Source organism: Esox lucius, chromosome 11 (assembly GCF_011004845.1).
Source record: "Esox lucius isolate fEsoLuc1 chromosome 11, fEsoLuc1.pri, whole genome shotgun sequence".
In the NCBI taxonomy this organism is placed as follows: Eukaryota; Metazoa; Chordata; class Actinopteri; order Esociformes; family Esocidae; genus Esox; species Esox lucius.
Window position 1 is genome coordinate 2,918,041 of NC_047579.1, and position 21,250 is coordinate 2,939,290.

General features: G+C 38.7%; 1 protein-coding gene across 2 annotated transcripts in view; it reads right to left on the bottom strand.

The window, feature by feature from the left end:
* pitpnbl (phosphatidylinositol transfer protein, beta, like) overlaps nucleotides 1-18,703 on the bottom strand; it is a 90,774-nt gene extending 72,071 nt beyond the window's left edge. The window contains exons 1-2 of one of the 2 annotated variants that reach the window (XM_010900997.4): nucleotides 18,495-18,701; nucleotides 2,362-2,392 (exon numbers count right to left, since the gene is read on the bottom strand). In XM_010900997.4, coding sequence (XP_010899299.1) covers nucleotides 2,362-2,392; nucleotides 18,495-18,514 — 51 coding nt within the window. In that variant the 5' untranslated portion in view covers nucleotides 18,515-18,701. Of the gene's footprint in view, nucleotides 1-2,361; nucleotides 2,393-18,494 lie in introns of both variants that reach the window. The other variant, XM_010900998.4, reaches the window with a different exon arrangement.
* Nucleotides 18,704-21,250: the final 2,547 nt, after the last annotated feature.

Consider the following 21,250-nt stretch of genomic DNA (forward strand, 5'->3'; position numbering starts at 1 on the left):
AATTGAAAAACAAACGGAAATCTTCAAGGGGGAAAAATATAAAATAAAAACCTTACAATAACCTGGTTGCCTAAGTGTGCACACCTTCTTAAAACTGGGGATGTAGCTGTGTTCAGAATTAACTAATCACATTCAGACTCAATTACACACCTGCCATCATTTAAAGTGACTGATTAATCACAAATAAAGTTCAGCTGTTCTAGTAGGATTTTCCTGACATTTTCCTAGTTGCATCTCAGAGCAAAAGCCATGGTCTGCAGAGAGCTTCCAAAGCATCAGAGATATCTGTCAGGAGAAGGGTACAAAATAATTTCCAAAGCATTAGATATACCATGGAACACAGTGAAGACAGTCATCATCAAGTGGAGAAAATATGGTACAACAAAGACATTACTAAGAACTGGACGTCCTTCCAAAATTGATGAAAAGATTAGTAGAAAACTGGTCAGGGAGGCTCCCAAGAGGCCAACAGCAACAATAAATAACTGCAGGAACAAACATCCCCCCCAAAAGCATGTGGGAAAATGAGTTATGGTCTGATGAAACAAAGGTTGAACTTTTTGGCCATAATTCCAAAAGGTATGTTTGGCGCAAAAACCACACTGCACATCACCCAAAGAACACCATACCCACAGTGAAGCATGGTGGTGGCAGCCTTAGTCAGGGTGAAGGGAATTATGAACAGTTCCATAAACCAGGCAATTTTGGCACAAAACCTTCAGGTGTCTGTTAGAAAGCTGAAGAAGAAGAGGAAGTTCAGCTTTCAGCACAACAACGACCCAAAGCACACATCCAAATCCACAAAAGCATGGCTTCACCAGAAGAGTAACGTTTTGGAAAGAGCCCAGACCTGAATCCAATTGAACATCTGTGGGGTGATCTGAAGAGGGCTGTGCACAGGAGATGTCCTCGTAATCTGACAGATTTGGAGCGCTTTTGCAAAGAAGGGTGGGAAAATATTGCCACGTCAAGATGTGCCATGCTAATAGACTCCTACCCAAAAAGACAGTAGGTAAGCCTAAAGTAAAACTGCTTATGGTTATATTGCAATGGACAAACTGCAACAACAACAAACCGCTCTCAATCGATTTACATAGCGTAGCTCACATAATGTAGTGGTTAGCTATTCAACTGTCATTGTTATTTAAAGAAACAAACCTGCCATGCAGTGATTGGAGTCATTGTTTTCATTATAGGTACTGTACTTCCACTTGAAGCCAGTACAGCAGTCCGTGCCAATCTTACAAACACGGCTGAAAATGTGGCTCTTTGATGAGTATCTTAATTAACTTGTGTATCCCCCCCACCCCCACCACCTGAGGGAAAAAAAAGCACTCTGATTTCTCTGGCACTTAATTTCCCAACTAATGGCTTCGATTAAGGAAAGTGTACTTATTATGATAGTCAGATGTTTGTTTTCCAGGACACTTTAAGAGGAATTAACTCTAAGTCGCTCGGGATAAGAGCATCCGCTGAATGACTAAAATGTCAATGTAAATGTATAGCCATTAGCTAGCCACACCATCTACAGTAATCTCTTTCTAATTTCATATGTAAAATGTAGTGTAGCAACCCTGTTCTATCTGTTGTTGGTTTGGATGTCAGTAGGGAACTTGTTTCATGAATCGTGGAGTTTTGACTAATTGGTTTGACACTACAGAAGTAAACAGACATATTTACACGTCACTTACAACTGACCCGCTGACGTAGTGGTTAAAGACAATCTGCCAGATAGGAAACTGCATATTGAATCCAGCCAGGGACAACATTCATCCCTTCTAATCACGGGACAGCAGAAATAGGCTTGCCTCGTTCCTTTTCTTGCTTCTCTGAGTATTTGTAATATTACATAAAATACAAAAATAAATCCAGCAAAAATACGACTGAAATTTATTTGGGGGGAAAATGTAAAACAGAAGTTAGACAGCCCCCTCTAGACAAATGTAATATAACCAGGAATATAGACAGAAATATTTCTAGGAAAAAGTTGCATTGGACAGAAGAATGTGTCTGAAGGCAAAATAAAGTAGTTGCTAACATCAAGTACAGCTCATAATAAAACCTCTGCAATACAGATTTCTTTACAGTATGTTTTCAGCAATCTGTTAGTGTCATACACTTTTGTGGTTAATTGAGACAAACCTCTACCCAAACAACAGAATTGTGCTCCTAAATGTATCCCTGTACACCTAGATTTTTCAGTTTTAGTAGCATATGTGCACCTGGAAAAAAAGCTAGAGTAGAGCCCTGGCAAGTTACTTGTGGTAGCTACAGTAGGTGTTGCCTTTACAAGTACACTGCAAAGTAATAAGAAAGAGAATAATATGAGTAGTGAAAAAAATATTGAAACCATGCTCTTACCTCTTCAACTGAACATGGCAAAAGCACTTGACTACCCAAGAGATGGAAGATAAAGAGACAAGTGAGATGAGTGTCAATACAATTGCCTAACCAGTTATTCTGGTAACAAACATGCTATAATGTAAACTCTGCATTGGTAATATCAGCTTGTACTGTGACAAAATGGATTTCAAGCTATTTTTTTAAAACAGAGATACCTCAACCCCACATTTCACAATGGGTATCAGATTAGTATGAATTAAGTTCACGTAAAAGTATGTTCTCATCAAAAACTATACAGTAGTACGGGAGAGTATTAGCACCAAGTTAAAGCAATGGAAACAAAATAGTGATAGACTGTGGTACCGCTGGGCAATGAAACAATAAAAAACATTGCATTTTTGAAGAAAGTATTTATAAATATTAAGACCGATTGCGAAAACAGTTTTGTTCCAATGTTTTCACTCTTTAAAGCCTTTGGAGGCAGAGAGAAACACTTAGACAACGTAAGATAAATATGGAACCGTTTTTAAATATGCAGGGCTCGAAATTAATGGCGTTCCATTGTACCGGGGACGATAAAATAAAATATGTCTGGGATGGTTCAACAGGCGAGCAGTTTTTGTAATGTGAAGTATTTGATACACTGCCGATTTTGCAGCTTTTCCTACTTACAAAGCATGTAGAATTACGTCTGTAATTTTTATCATAGGTACTCTTCAACTGTGATTAACGGAATCTAAAACAAAAATCCAGAAAATCACATTGTATGATTTTTAAGTAATTAATTAGCATTTTATTGCATGACATAAGTATTTGATACATCAGAAAAGCAGAACTTAATATTTGTATAGTCATCACATATCTATTTTTGGAGCTATTGAAATGAGTTCCGTCAAATTTTTTAACTTCAAATAAAACAAAAAATAAAGGGTGTGCATTGTTCCTCACCTGATCAAGAATATGTACTTTTTATAAATCATATCATATCTATTGTTGGAGCTATTGAAATGAAGAATTTCCGTCAAATTATGAAACTTCAAATATTGAAAGAATAGGCGGGGAACACTTAGATCCTTAAGTTCCATCATCCCACCGAATATGCAGACATCAATGTAAGTGAAAATACAGCATAGGCTAGTAAATTATGAACTCCCCTTTCATGAATAACACAGCCAGATACAATACATTAACCACGTTTTGTAATGACTCATTAGGTTACTAGGAACGCTAACGTTACGCTGTCTGTCACACCTGGAGCCTATCGTTACGAAAGGTAAGAACTGTATGTTAATGCATTAATTTGCAGTACAACAGTGCAATAGGATTAATACTACTTATATAATACTACGTTTTGTTTGCACTTTTTAAAAAACAAGCTGAAAAACAAAGTGCTTTACAGGTTTACAAACTGCTAATCAATAGTTTTGTTTATAATAATTAGGGTCTTCAATTCAATGCGACCTGGTTTTTTTCCAATAGTAATTCAATAACTATCCCCTAGCTGCCACTTTGGTTATAGTAATCGATTCTCAGTTTGAAAATTAACACATTGTTTTAACTCCAGTAGAAACTACCAGAGCATCAGGGCAAGCACGCAGTTTTCTCCCCAAGCCCATAAGGCTTCTCAACCAGCAGCACTGATCTATGATCATACTGATCACATTAACATTTCAAATGAACCAAGGACCTACCCGTTTCGTTTTGACGAATAATTCGTATTTTGGGGGAATGCGTTTATATTTGGGGATGGTGTATTGTATGGGAGTGTGTTGTCGTATTAGTGGCTGCTTTCCCATGCAATCTGTGGAGAGAATTTTTATAATTGTATAAACTAGGCTATAGGGTTAGTGTTAGGGTATTTGCGTGACTCTACTACTAAAAACGTATTACGACAAATGCCAAATCAATGATTTGTCAATGTTCAAATTTAAGTTTACTTAGTTTTACGTTATGCATTTATCACTCACCAGTGATCCAAATCATCTCTGAAACCTTCCATACATTCATTTTTAGAATTAAATCTCTGTATGAACCCAGAGAAGCATCATAAATAATGGGGAAATCGGACACAGCAATTATACGTTTCTTGTCAATATTTCTTCGCTAGCGAGTGAGGTTTTATCCGGCGGGCAGAAAAGAGGAGTGACTTCAAGATGCGAGAACACCTGCCCTGCCAATGGTAGTCGTCAATGCCCGCTCGCTCAGACGATGGCTACCTTTCTTTATAACAATGTGACAGCCACTTACTGACAGGACAACAGAAACATGCGCATGCAGACAGTTTATTTTCTTTGACCTCACTCGCCAGTTCGATACTCTGAACATGGAGGACGTGGTTTTTCTGTGTGCCATTGAAAATTGAGTGTGATGGAAAATGCGCAAAGCTTGGTAAAAAAAAAAATCCTATGTCATAAAAATATTTGTGTTTTTTTGTTGCTTAGCTTTTGTCAACTTAGCAGCGCCGCTCGCCGCTGCTCTGATTGCAATAAAGGTACCTGCACACGGGCTGCGGTGGCGGTGAAGGTCTCATAGACTTTCAATTAGAGTAGGGCAGTGGGCGGAAAACTGTAAGCAGTTATGCGAGCTGTGCGGTGCTGATCACAGAGCACAACTGAATTACAGTTGTGCTCCGAAGTCTGCATTCACTGGCAGAAATTGTGACATTTTTGCATTGATTTGGAAAATATGACTGATCATGCAAAAATACTTAAGGATTGTGATCATAGGAGGCCAAATGGTCCGGATCACAAGATGACACACACAGGTGAAAATGGCAGTAAAAGGTGAATTTCCCACACTTGTGGCTTTTTAAATTGCAATTAGTTGCTGTATATACACTCACCTAAAGGATTATTAGGAACACCTGTTCAATTTCTCATTAATGCAATTATCTAATCAACCAAACACATGGCAGTTGTTTCAATGTATTTAGGGGTGTGGTCCTGGTCAAGACAATCTCCTGAACTCCAAACTGAATGTCAGAATGGGAAAGAAAGGTGATTTAAGCAATTTTGAGCGTGGCATGGTTGTTGGTGCTAGATGGGCCGGTCTGAGTATTTCACAATCTGCTCAGTTACTGGGATTTTCACGCACAACCATTTGTAGGGTTTACAAAGAATGGTGTGAAAAGGGAAAAACATCCAGTATGCGGCAGTCCTGTGGGCGAAAATGCCTTGTTGATGCTAGAGGTCAGAGGAGAATGGGCCGACTGATTCAAGCTGATAGAAGAGCAACTTTGACTGAAATAACCACTCGTTACAACCGAGGTATGCAGCAAAGCATTTGTGAAGCCACAACACACACAACCTTGAGGCGGATGGGCTACAACAACAGAAGACCCCACCGGGTACCACTCATCTCCACTACAAATAGGAAAAAGAGGCTACAATTTGCACGAGCTCACCAAAATTGGACAGTTGAAGACTGGAAGAATGTGCCTGGTCTGATGAGTCTCGATTTCTGTTGAGACATTCAGATCCATCATGCCTCGTTACCACTGTGCAGGCTGGTGATGGTGGTGTAATGGTGTGGGGGATGTTTTCTTGGCACACTTTAGGCCCCCTAGTGCCAATTGAGCATCGTTTAAATGCCACGGCCTACCTGAGCATTGTTTCTGACCATGTCCATCCCTTTATGACCACCATGTACCCATCCTCTGATGGCTACTTCCAGCAGGATAATGCACCATGTCACAAAGCTCGAATCATTTCAAATTGGTTTCTTGAACATGACAATGAGTTCACTGTACTGAAATGGCCCCCAAAGTCACCAGATCTCAACCCAATAGAGCATCTTTGGGATGTGGTGGAACAGGAGCTTCGTGCCCTGGATGTGCATCCCACAAATCTCCATCAACTGCAAGATGCTATCCTTTCAATATGGGCCAACATTTCTAAAGAATGCTTTCAGCACCTTGTTGAATCAATGCCACGTAGAATTAAGGCAGTTCTGAAGGCGAAAGGGGGTCAGACACAGTATTAGTATGGTGTTCCATTTGCCTTGCAAATGCCAGTCAGTACTATTCAATCACTTATTAACAAGTGGAAAATTCGGGGATCCCAAGCCAAGGTCATGTAGACCAAGAAAAAGATATCAGCCAAAACTGCCAGGAAAGAATTGTTCGGGATACAAAGAAAAACCCACAGGTAGTATCAGGAGAAATACAGGCTGCTCTGGAAAAAGACGGTGTGATTGTTTCAAGGAGCACAATATGACAATACTTGAACAAAAATTAGCTGCGTGGTCGAGTTGCCAGAAAGAAGCCTTTACTGCGCCAATGCCACAAAAAAAGCCTGGTTGCAATATGCCTGACAAAACCTTTACAGGCCTCACAGGTTTCTGGCACACCGTAATTTGGTGTGATGAGACCAAAATAGAGCTTTATGGTCACAACCACGAGCTGTGTGTTTGGAGAGGGGTCAACAAGGCCTGTAGTGAACAGAATACCATCCCCACTGTGAAGCATGGTGGTGGTTCACTGATGTTTTGGGGGTGCTCACGTAATCCGCACTGGGTGTTTTGTATGGGATTTTTGCATTGTGGGATTGTTGTTTGCTGTTGCTGTTTGCTGTTGCTGTTACCTACCTGGCTATTTGCCAAAAAATATTGAATTTACTCTATATAAACAAATGTATTAAATTATATTTAAGGAGTTTACCAACACAATATTTTTATCTATTGACTTTTCATCCAACTTTTCTACACCAGGACTCTATATGGACATAAACAGAGCTACTCGCCCCTGAATACCCAAAGCTAAGTACCATTAATATACCTGATCATTGTAGTTGTTGTAATTTCAATACGTGTAGAAACGGAAAAAATGCATCTGTGCCACCAGGAAGAAACGATAGTGTTGTTAGCCCCCCGGCATAAGTCCTGTAGCCGGGCAAGAACGTTCTCTTGGTCCAGTTAAACCTGTGTTGCTGCTAGAGCCGACAGAGACTTTCAACAGGTTTTCCCCACTGGAGTAGGAGTCAAGGCCCGAGCCGTCTTCGGAGGGGAATGATCGGCAGGCATTTTCTTCCCGGTGACCCAGAAAAACTGAAAACTTTAGTCATCTGCGATTCCATTACTCACAGTATTAGACAAAAGAATCAGCCGGCGATCGTACACTGATTACCGGAGGGCAGAGCCACCGACGTAGCCGCAAATCTGGGGTTGGTGCTAGCGAAGTCTAAAACTGTTAGGGTGCAACAGAGGTTACGAAGCAGAACATAGCATCAGTGTGTAAACTAGCTAGAAAGATGTGTCGCATCGAGTAATTGTCTCTGGCCCCCTCCCAGCTAGGGGTAGTGACGAGCTCTACAGCAATCAATCAATCAAATGTATTTATAAAGCCATTTTACATCAGCTCTTGTCACAAAGTGCTTTTACAAAACACCTGACCTTAAACCCAAGGAGCAAACAACAGTAGTGTTGAATTTCAGTGGCTAGGAAAAACTCCCTAAAAAGGCCGAAATTTAGGAAGAAACCTAGAGAGGATCCAGGCTCAGAAGGGTGAGCAGTCCTCTTCTGGCTGTGCCAGGTGAACATTATAAAACTACATATTTTAATAATTAATAAATGCATGTGGGTCAAGAGTCTATTTAAACTTAGTCCTGGTCGGATGCATGACCAGATTGACAAGGATAGGGACAACACGGGGGATACTGTCCACCCTTGCTCTCTTGCCAGTTGGGTTCTCATTGCCACTGGGATGCCCTCCCTCCAATGCTACTGCAGATGTTTTATCAGTCTGTGGTAGCTTGTGCATTGTTCTTTGTTGAGGTGAGGTGGGGAGGTGGTGGCAAGGTGGGGAGACCAACTGGCTTAAAAAGCTGGGAAGGCCAGCTCTGTTGGTGATTCAGAACTAGAAAGCTGACCAGACATTCTTTAGAGTGAGCTGGGCGGCTGAGGAGTACTTTCAGACACCAGTTCACCTTCCACATGTGTAAGAAAGCGTGATTCAGGTGATTATTTGTGCCTGTAGCAATCACACTGTTCAACTTAGCCAATAACAGTTACAACTGTTCCAATCCACTGTGACCACCCCCTCCGCCGCACATCCTCCATATTACCTGCAATTTCTTATTGTCATACACAATGATACTATTAAAACTGCACAAGCAAACCATTATTAAATCTTTTTTTTTCAGGATCAAAGGACTTAAGTAGCCAGGTGAGTAGTGATAAACAATGTAGTCCCATCACCACCATTGCTAGCATGTGGAGGTCTGTGCGACCCTCCAAAAATATGCCTCCCCAGACCATCACTCACCCCCCACCAAACCTGTCTTGCTGGATGATGGTGCAGGCAGCATAACATTCACTACGGCATCTCTGAGCTTTTTCACATCTGTCACGTGCTCTGTGTGAACCTGTTCTCATCTGTGAAGATAACAATGGCGGACCTGCCAATTCTGGTGTTCTCTGGCAAATGCCAATCGAGAGGCACCATGCTGGGCTGTGAGCACACTCTCATGGAGACTGTTTCTGACTGTGTGGTCAGAAACATGCACACCATTAACCCGCTGGAGGTCATTTTGTAGGGTTTTGGCAGTGCTCCTCCTGTTCCTCCTCACACAAAAGAGCAGATACTGGTCCTGCTACTGGGTTGATGCCCTTCTACGGCCCATCTCCGGGTATCTCCTCCATGCTCTTGGGAGACACAGCAAACCTTCTTGCGGCGTCACATTTGGATGGAGCTGGACTGCCTGTGCAACCTGAATGGGCTGCAGGTACCACCTCATACTACCAATACTACTCTCCAGTGCACCTGTTTAATTTGCACCAAACAGGTAACAATGATTTAAAATTGCTTATGCTTCCTAACTGGACAGATTGATATTCCTGAAGTTTAATTGATTTGGTGTTATACTGCGTGATGATTATGTGTTCCCTTTATTTTTTGAGCAGTATATGTATGCTCTGTGTGAAGACAAGTGCGCTGCATTTATTTTGAAAATCCGGTCCTATTATTGGCTGTAATATCAATATTGATTTCAGCAAAGACCCCAATCTGATGCCTCTAAGAGAATAGCACCTGTGTTTAAAGCACTGTATTATCTTCCGCTATCTGTGATCCTCTTGTTCTGTCTGTACTGTGTTTTTTTCTGTTTGTTTTTAATCTTTGTACCTCAACATATGTTCCTTGTTGAAATAAAGGTATTAAAAATCATAATATTCTGGTTAGAGCCAGTTTACGCTGTTCTGTAAAGGGAGTAGATCTTTAGTTTCTTGGCAATTTCTCGCATGGAAAAACATTCACTGTTCAGTACAAGAATAGACTGACATGTTTCAGTAGAAAGTTCTTTGTCTCTGGGCATTTTGAGCCTGTAATCAAAAGTCACAATTGCTGTAGCATCAGATACTTAACTAGTCTAAAGGAGGACAGTTTTAACGCTTCTTTAAATCAGCAAAACGGTTTTCAGCTATAACCCCAGGCACACTAATGCACATTCGCAATCGTGAATAAACATTTGCACACAAATACGTTTTACCTGCGCGGTTACTTTTGTGCTGCGTCAATTTCCATTGATGGTGTTGATTTTTCAGACAGTAAATGTAACAACAGCGTTGTTAGAAATATGCTCCTTAAGGAATGTTATCCAGACACAGTGAGAAGAAATTATATTCTCCTCCCAAGGTATAAGAGGTCTGCTTCATTATTTTCATTGGGATTTACCCAACAAATAAATTCTTAAGATTAAGATTTCAATTTCAAGTACATGCTTATGTACTTTATGACAAGGAAGCTAAAAGTTTGGAACATATGTTTTTTTTATTGTGAATCGGTGCTCTTCTTCTGGAATGATATGTGGAGCTGGCTACAGCACAAGGATATTCAGTTGTCACCCTTGACAGTTAAGAAGATTACATTTGTTTTGACAAGACATTTAGACTTGTTCTCAACATTGTGGTTTTATTGGGGAGGTTCTTTATACATAAATGTAGATAATTTAAAGCTAAACCCAACTTCACCCACTGGATGAATGAGTTAAAGCTGTTGAGTAAATCCCTGAATCTGTTCAAGGACAAGAAAGTTGGTTTCTTTGCTAGGTAGCTATAAGTTCATTTCAGATAGCAATTTTAATAAAACCCCTTTATGAAGTAAAAATAAGGAAATATTTTATAAAAAACATTTTATTGAATCTATTAATCTTTGTTTATTAAATTATATGAACATGTATTGAGTTCTATTACACAGTTTAAGAATTATTAGACATTACTGTCACAAAATGTCATACCGGATAACTGTCATGGTGAAATGCAAAAAAGCTAAAGAATAAATGGTTAAAAATCTAATAAACCCTAAAATCTCTGCCACAGGCATTATTGTGTGAGTGTTGACAACAATATATATAAATATTACAAAGAATATGACATCCAGTTGAATGTTATGCTTTGGAGCATTCTATCCCAAAACTGGCAGTCAGGCAATGTCTTCCGGGATAACAAGCAATCTGGAGCAATTTTATCTGGAATTTTATTTTGACACGTTATCAGTCACAACGTTACACAATCAGGAAGACCCTGAAGGGTACTTGCTGATAACTAGTACCCAATACCAAGTACTAAACGCTGCACTATGTAGGATTGTTTTAGTAAAAAAACTAAGGTTTTGTCCCCTATAAACGTTGTCTTAACTTACCTAAATTCTAACAATTTCTCAATGTGCTGCACCTTATAATATTATTTACCTTATATAATGTATTATTTGAAAAGTAATTTATTTAATTTATATTTTACCCCAAAATTGTTTTTTCTTTTAAAATATAAACAATACACACACATCACAGGCATTTATTTTGAAGGCAAAATAGGAAAACCGGAGGTCTTATTGCTGCTGCCGAATCTCTATTGTTGCCTGCATGACGCTAATCCATTGTAGCTATCGAGTTGTGAGTGTTAACTTCTTACCTTGGGTTGTCGCTTAGTCGATGGCTACCTCACTATCAGTGTGACAGCAACTTACTGACCGTTCAACGCAAACATGTGCATGCACAGACACAGCCAGTTACTCACCTCACTAGCTAGTTTGATACTCTGAACCTGCAGGAGTGGACGCTGCTGCTCGGATGCTTGTGTGATTGTAAACTGTGCGTGATTCATTTAATCTTTTCATGCTCTGCACTTTCATTTTTTTTCTGCCTGCGGGCTGTCTCTGGATTTTTTTTTATTTCGCTTCTCCAGTTAGCTGTTGTTGTGGTTCTGCACTGCTAGCATTAGCATACTCTTTAAACTCTGCGCTGTGTTGTGTCTAATGATATTTTATCAAATTGCTTGTGTTAAATTCATGTTTTTCCTTTCCTCCTCTTGACAATTTAGAAGAGCTTGCACTTTACTTGTGTCTTTGTTGACGTCTCCGTCCACTCTACCAATCTGAGTTCTATATTCTAAAATTATGCGGCCAGAGGCGATACAACCACCAAGTTTCACTTAATGTTTCCATGAAGTGGTATCGGTGCGTGGTATCGGCATATTTCTATTAGTATGAGTACAAGTACATGAGCCCAGTATCAGCCTGATACCCGATCCTGGTATCGGTGTATCCCTAATGATAATAATATAAAATTATAATTCAATTAAATGATGGTCCTACCATATTGGGGAATCCACCCCTTTAAGAAAAGGCCATACACTCTAGTGACATCATAATGTCGTTTTTTTCTCTCTTCAGTGGCGGGAAATGAGTGGCAAGGTGAGTGAGTGAGTAGCTTAATTTCAGATAGGGGCTAGCGTTCTCGTATTAGACTGAATTTAATTAAGTAACAGAGGTACCCCAGATATGGGGTACTTACATTCAGGGATAACATGCTAACTGAAGTTTAATCTGTGGACATACAGTTTAAACTTGTGTCAAAAGAGAATGGATCATCTTCATAACGTATTTCATTTGCTTAGATGCTTAATATTTATATAATTATTCATTAGTAACTGTTAATATTTATATGTTTTCATGTTTTTTCTAGATGCCATTGTGAAACAAAGACAGAGAGGTGTTGCTTTGTTAGTTGAGGAATGAAGTAAGAAATGAAGTTCAGTAAAAGAAAAGCTGAAATAAAAGTCAAAATACAATTATCATGCTATGAGGCCTTCTATAGTCAAAATAACCTCTTATTTGTCACTCAAAGAAATTGTTGAGTATGAGCTTCAATTAAATGGTTCAGGGTACTTTTCAGTAGTGAATTAAACCTGATGTTGAAGTGCTGTTTTGATATTCATAAATACCCAAAAAATAATAATAATTAGGAATGTAAACAGTTAATCGACTATTGATTAATTGTCGATAAGAATTTACTCGATTAAATTAATTGTCGGTTAATTGAACATTGCAATCTAAGACCGTTTTACACAGGACGTAGGCCTAACTGAACGAGACACGAGATTCTCGCGGGCGGCGAGAGACCCGACACAAACTTGAGGCGGCAAAAAAGAAACCAAGCATGAGGCGGTCAAAACGGAGTGGAGTGTGGGAGCATTTCAAATTAATTAATGATGACAAAGACGCCCAATGTAAATTCTGCGGTACTACGTTTAAGTTCAGCAGCTCTATGAGTTCGCCAAGACACCACCTTCATAACTTGCATGCAGCCATGTTGCAGGGAGGAAGTCTGTCGCCTTCACAACCTACAATCGCTGCTGTGGTGGGAAGGCGAGTACGTGACCACAGGAAAGCAGAGGGCATTACTCAGAGGATTTGCGGCATGATCGAAAAAGATATGATGCCAATTAGCACCACTGACGGTGAGGGATTTCGGGAGTTATTACACTACATGGAGCCAGGATATAATATCCCTTCTCGAGCGACCATTACTACCCACTTGGAAGCACGCTACAAAAACAAGAAGGCTGAGCTAAAAACACAGTTAGCCGCAGCTAATTTGGCTCTGACCATGGATTGTTGGACGACACTGACTACAGAGAGCTACATAACAATCACTTGCCACTACAATGGAAACGACTGGCAGGTAAAGTCAGCAGTGCTTCTCAAGGAGAGCCTGTCAGAGAGACATACAGCTGATAATTTAGCTGACAAACTCAACCAGGCTGTGGAGTCATGGGGACTCACCGGGCGTGTAATGTGTGCACGACAACACTCAGAACATTGTCTCAGCAAACAACCCTGCACAAGTCAGTTGGAAATCAGTTTCTTGCTTTGCACATATATTAAATCTGGCCGTCAACGATGGATTCGCTGCTGCTGGTGTCAACCGAGTAATTGCACTTTAACCACAGCACACCGGCAACGAAAGCGCTAGAAGCAAAACAAAAACAAATGCAGCTACCAGCTCATCGGCTTATTCAGTCCTTTAAAACCAGGTGGAACTCTGTACATGTAAAGTTTGGCAGACTCGTAGAACAGCGATGGGCCATGTGTGCTGTACTATCAGACCTCAGAGACCAAGCTTACAGATGCGAGGACGCTGGAGTTGAGAGACGACTTCTGGCAGCTAATGGAGGACATGGCACCAGCACTGGAGGCTCTCCAATGTGCAACTACTGTCATGTCTGCAGATACTGAATTATCCATATCCAACACGTACCCCATCACATTCAGTCTAATCAACTCATATCTCAAGATGGCAGATGGAGACAGCAGCAGAGTGTCGGAATTCAAATCTAAAGTGCGCACTTCGTTGGGTGAACGGATGAAGGTAAGCTATGGTCATTAATTAATTAAACTCTTAATTGACATCTCATTTGAGCTATATACACTCACCTAAAGGATTATTAGGAACACCATACTAATACTGTGTTTGACCCCCTTTCGCCTTCAGAACTGCCTTAATTCTACGTGGCATTGATTCAACAAGGTGCTGAATGCATTCTTTAGAAATGTTGGCCCATATTGATAGGATAGCATCTTGCAGTTGATGGAGATTTGTGGGATGCACATCCAGGGCACGAAGCTCCCGTTTCACTACATCCCAAAGATGCTCTATTGGGTTGAGATCTGGTGACTGTGGGGGCCATTTCAGTACAGTGAATGCCATTATCTGTACCTTATCCCAACTGGTACAATAAAACATAAACTGAGCAATATAACATGCATTTGTATTCAGTATATAAGCAATATTTTGCTTTTAATGTTAAAGACACTATTGACACCGTGAGAAATGTACATTCTCAGGAAAAAAGCTGCTTATCAGCTAATCATTAATCAGTCGATAAAGTCAATCAACTAATGATTAATGAAATAATTTGCATCCCTAGTTTAAATGATTTAAAGGGAAATGTTAAGCATTTGTTTACCAAATCCATGAAAGAAACTACACGGGGGGTGTCTGTAGTTCTTTACAGTGTAGCCTAATAAATGTCCTTGAAAAAACTATTGTCAGTGTGACTCCATTTGCATAAACATAAACATGAGTTATTTATGAACATCAATTATGTGTAAGTTGTGTAAAAATGACAATTTAAAGTAAAGGTGTCATACCGAGTAACAATTTCAGTCAGACGGGATAATGCAGATTTTCCCCTTAAAACACATTATTTCATTTTATGGAGTTGAGAAAACAATAATAGTGTGATGCCAAGTACTATAAAACATATTCAGACATTTGCAGCGATAAAATGTGGGTCAAGAAACAACAGAGAGAACTCAAATGCAGAGTTAACTGAGCAACTTTTGCCACAGAAAAACGCAGTGTCCGTCGTTTGGACACATTTTGGCTTCAGTAAAGACGACAGCTAGTCAAATGTAAACACTGCAGAAAAACTGTTTCAGCGTGCAAAGGCAATACCACCAAACTGTTTCAAAACTTGGAGCACAATCATGTTACCGAATATGAACAAAAAAAAGAGACTAATAAGTGCCTCCACAAAGCAGGTCTCGATAACACAAGCATTTCCAAATACTACACATGACTATGAAAAGGATTCAAGAAGATGGAAAGAAATAACTGACGCCATTTGTTACTACATCGTGAAGGGCATGGCTCTCATAGCTACAGTGGAGCGCAGTGGGTTTAAAAACCTTGTTAAAACTCTTCACAGACTCTGACACTGTGGCATCGCACCAATATTTTCCTGCTGCCCAACATGAACAAAACATCTTGTAAAAAGGTAGCTGCTGATGTCCGTTCAGCACGTTGCAGCCACATCTGATCTCTGGTCAAGTAGGACGATGGACCCATACTTGAGCCTTACTTTGCACTACATTGACGATGAATGGAAGCTGCGCAACAGATGCTTTGAGACGGCATATTTTTCAGTCGATTACACGTCAGAGATGATTGCACAGAGCCTGAGAGATATACTTTCTGCGTGGGAACTCACAGAAGAGAACCTTGTGGCCATAACGATAAAACAACGGCACCAATGATGCCTAAGCTGCACAGCTCAATGGATGGACACGGCAGCAGTGTTTTGGAAACAGGCCGCACCTTGCAATCGGTACGTGCACATCAGTTTAACAGATACAATGCTATAATATTCAATAATCTAATTGGGAATATCTGGGTGGTGACTGGCCGCTATATTCTTTCTGTGTCATAAATGATAATGTCTATGTGTTTTTATATGACTTTTATTCTCCTTTTCTTTTCTGTGCTGATTTTCTTGTTAAGCACTTTGTTCCATGTGTTTAAAAAGGTGCTATATAAATAATATTTTACTTCAGCACACTATATGAATACCCTGACAACAATAAAAAAAAAAAATCATATAGTACCTTTCTTAATGTTACAATGTGCTTGATATTACAATGTTACAGTGTAAACTTGACATTACAATACAAAAAAAGTACTTTTACTAAATCTTTATAAGTTAAAAATGAAAATGTTCCCAGCATGCTCTGCTTCAAGTTGATATTTTTGAGATGTTTTATTATCCTTTTTTTTGCATGTACCTTGACTGATTAATTCATCTTAACTACACAAACATAAAAACACATACATTTGTCTAAAGTAATCCAATCATTTAGTCAAACATTACATAAAATATCCATCTTTGTGTTGAACGTTCTGGTTCCAAAAGGAATTATGCACTCCTTTGCAAGCCAGTGCCTTGTGGGTAGTTTTGCAAAACTCTGCTGAAGTTCCCAGGATTTCTAGAAATCTCAGCAGAAGTGTTGATTTTTATTTTGAAAATCTGGGAATTTTCCTAAAATAATGAATGTTTTTTAAACCTAACTTTCTAGCCAATGTGCTAGGATTTCAATCTGGCATTTCACAGCATATTTTGACAGCATCTGAAATTAACAGTCCATGAGCTTGTGGTGGGGGCTTACAATACTTCAAAATAAGGATTTATGAATATATTAAGTATTCACAATTCAATATTTTATAACTCTTGGCAAGGAATTGACAAAAGGAATAAAGTGTTCAATAACCACGTCTCAGGCATTAACAAATACAGTCATGGGTGGAAACTCTAGAGTTCATTTAAAGGGCAATGCTTATTGGGAAATAATTTTCTTCTATATTTTTATGTACAGTAAACTTGAAAACAAAAATAATAATCTTAACTATTAACTTCCAATAAATTGTTCTTTTTAAGTAATTACTTACTTAACAAAATTAAGTTAGTTGACTTACATATTTTGATGTCATCAGTTTCCACAAACTTTTTGAGTATTCTAAACTTATTAGGTTTTACAGTGTATCTGTAACCCGATAACAATGTTTTTGTTAGTAAAGGATTACAGTTACTGTTTTATGTAATCAATTACTCCCCAACTCTGGCCATTTATTTAGATATTCCATTGAAAATGTTTTGTTGTTTCCAGCTACAAGTCATTTACAACATTAACAAGGTCTACACTGAATTTCTGATAATTTAGATGTTATTTTAAGGGACAATAAATAATGGTTTTCTTTCAAAAACAAGGACATTTCTAAATGACCCCAAGCTTTTGAAAGACAGGAAAAATCAACAACAAATACAGATCACGTCTCAATATGGAGGATGATCTCAGAGTTGCCATTTTGACGATAAAACCCAGGATGCAGCTGTTGTGCTCCAAAAAGCAGCTCCCCCATCAGTATATGAGTAAATTGCTCAGACTTACTAATAATAAATATGTGAGAGAAAATATCATGAATATGAAATATGTGATAAGGATGATTTTATTAGTTATAATATGATATACTGAGCGTGTCTACGTTTGTATCGCTTTGCGTGTCATTATGTTACGCGCGCACGAGTGCATTGAAACATTTGTTTTGGGGAGTTGCGCGTGAAAAAGTTCAAGAACCTCTGATCTAACTCAGGCAGTTTCAACAGGTGGAGCGCACAGCAACAGAGAGGCATGCAGTAAACATCCCCTACTTAAATGTTTAAATATATATTTTAATATCCTATAAAATGTTGACACCTAATATTGACATTTATTTATACTTTAATGCAAATGTATGAGTGTAAGTATTGCCCATGCAAAATGTATCCACGTTTCTTCTCTCTTTACTTGGTCCTAATACTCTTCCCATAAATTCAAGCACCAAAACATAGCACCAAACATGTGAATGGAATAAAATACAAATTTTAAGGAAAATGTTGAGGGTATATCTAGACAGTTATTTGAGTAATTAAATACGTAATTTTACAATATTTAGTTTAATATACAAAAATATAATCACAACCAAACCTCTCAACTAACAAGCCTGCTAACTCAACCAACCAGCAACTGTCGTTTCAACGTTAGCTAACTCGAGAGTCTACCTACTGCAATAGGCTATTTATAACTGACTATAGAATCCACTGTGAATAGTTAACGGCAGCTACTGTAGCTATACATTAACGTTAACTAGCCATTAATGTCTAGCTAAGTAGCTACCTACAAGTATATGGCTATTAACATCAGCGTTAGCTATAGGTAACCCTAGCTATAATAACTAGTATTATCCAACATATCTGAAAGCTGTCATCTGCTGAATGAAGGAGCGGCATATTATAGTGATAGTCCCTAACAGCTAATTATATCTCGAAAATGCGAGTTACATTAGTTGTCTAGTCTACTGACAGCCAGAATTGTCTACAAACATTGTCTTTGCTTAGCTGGGTGGCTAACGTTTACGTTACCTCTGAACAAATCACAGCTTCAAATTCCTTCTTGCATTATGTCATGTATTACTTGCATTAAATAACACATTGTATATTGCGTTAACTATTAAGAGAACTGATGGAAGCTATTATATAAACAGAATGTTCACTGAAAATGTACTCACTATTCCTTTATAAGAACCATCCCGAACCTGGATAGAACCGTACATTCAACAACAGAGTTCGGTCGCCGGAAGTCACTCTACGGTTGTATTCATTCTGCCCATATTATGTTCGGTGTTTCTCAAACGGAATAAAACGGGAAGGACCTTACTGAATGTTTCCAATAGACTTTCTACTGTTTTTGCTTTCGTTTGGTAAACGGTTTGCGTAGTGAATGTACCGCTGCAATAGGGTAGTTTTGCCAGACGTTCTGCAATATTTATCAAACGGCCTACCCTAGAAAATGTGGCATCATTATTTCTCCCATTTTTCTGACATTTCAAACTGATATTTCCATCTCTGTCCAATAAACCGCTAGAATGTGGTGTGTGCCAATTTGCATCTATATTTCCTGCAAATTTGCATATATACCCACTATCCATGCATAAAAGTAAGTTTAAAGGGATAGTTCGACCCAAATTCTAATCTGGGTAAAAGTCCACTTAAACTGAGTTGTTTCTGAGTTGTTTTCAAAACAATCTATTATCAAGCCCTGTCCCAGTCTGTAATTAGCATTGTCCAAATTCATGAATGGAAACGGTGTGTCCCACTTTACAAAAGCTGCATTGCAAGCAGGAAACTACTCCAAAACAACAACTATAGTTAAACCTTTATTTCAACAAGGAACACAGACTGAGACCAATATCGCTTTTATAGCTGGGCCCTGCATGTATATGTTTACCCAGTTTAGGTTCAATGATGTTAAGGTTCAATGATGAAAACAACCAAAAAAAAATACACAAAGTACAGACAAAACAAGACGCTCACAGATAAAACAAAACAAAATACATTTCCTCAAGCACTGGTGTCATCTCCTAGTGGATGTTGTGCCTGGAGAGGTTTTTGCATATATATACAGTGGGGAGAACAAGTATTTGATACACTGCTAATTTTACAGGTTTTCCTACTTACAAAGCATGTAGAGGTCTGTAATTTTTATAATAAAAATGTTATTGTCCGTATGCAATAAAATGCAAACGAATTATTTAAAAATCATACAATGGGATTTTCTGGATTTCTGTTTTAGATTCCGTCTCTCACAGTTGAAGAGTACCTATGATAAAAAGTACAAACTTCTACATGCTTTGTAAGGGGGAAAACCTGCAAAATCGGCAGTGTATCAAATACTTGTTCTCCCCACTGTATATATGACAAATACATGTAACATCCCTTAAAATACAAATCATGTAATGCTCTCCAACTTTACATACATCATGTTCAATCAGACCTGACGTACCCCTAAGGAGGATTACGTACATCAGATAACTCAACCCAGGGACCATGCACAAAGCCCTACAACAATCAATGTTTAAAGCAGTGGCGGAGCTTAGCGTTCTCTCCCATGGGTGCGAACTATAGTTGCAGAGCTAGATTTTTAATACTATTCTCCCAAAAATGTACATACTTTTCACGTACCATGATGAACAGAAGCTTGATATTTTGGCTACAACTAAATGCATCTGCAGTTACAAAACTTCGCTGCTAGCTGCTTTTGGACTTGGATCATAACTGTAATCCTCTTTTTCTATAAGCTGTGATGCTGCTCCAGTCATTGTAATGTCAGATCAACCCATTTTCTCTTCCTTCTGCTGCTTAACAACTTTACTAAAGACGTTTCTCAAAGGCACATATCATTATATTTAATTTTATAATGTAGGCTACTGCTTTTCAGTCCTCTGAGTGGCAAACATACCTACCTTCCATTTTTATGTTGCGTTACTTAATTTTCCACTGTTCAGATGCTTAGCAAACTAGCTGACAAAATCCAAGGTTATACCCAGGGTTGCCAGATTCACCAACAATATAGGCCCAATCACCCGCGGACTCCACATAAAAACCACATACTGTTATTAAAAATAGCCCAATGTATCTGGAAACTGGCCCACAGAATCAAAAACAGTTACAGGCAACACAAAAATAAAAATCAGTTTAGGTAAAACAAAAAATATAAATAATTTAAGGTGGTAGCAAGCTGTTACATTTACACAGATGTTATTCCTCTGATAGCACAATAACTTGCATTGCCCAAAGCAGTTTAAGTTTGGTCGGCAGACTATTCCATTAGCAAGGAGCGCAACAGGAAAAGGCAGTCATACCCAATTCTATGGATATTGCAAGGGCCTTGTTGTTTTTGTCTCAAGGACTGTGAAGTCTAGGCCGCACTTAGTTTAAAACTAAGTTCTGTTCTGTAGCTAGCACCCATAATAAAATACGCAATGGAAGTAACATCCAGCAGTTTAAGTGTGGATGCCACAGCATGCATGTAGATAATATCCACATAATCTATAACCAACATAAAAGTAGCTTGCACAAAATGTTTTCTATTTGTGGAGAACAAACAAGTTCTGTTTCTATAGAGGAAGCCTAGCTCGATTTTTTTGCCTTTTACAGAGTTCATCAACGTGTATTTTAAATGTATCATCTATCCATATCCCTAAGTATTTACTGCCCTGGGCATTTTACTTTAAAAATGTCTTTGCATTAAAAATTTTAATAGTAAAAAGTTTAAAGTATAAATTGTAAAAAAATACCATTTTAATTTCTTGAAAGCTGTCTCCAGCTGCAATAATGCTTGGTCAGCCATCGAAGCAGTAGAGTACCAGTGGTATTGTTTACCTCGAAGTACCTGACAATGTTGTATTCCTCAGAATAATGTTTTAATGTTTGCAATATAAATCACATTTTCAAATAAACTGGTAATTCATGTGTTTACTGGTCA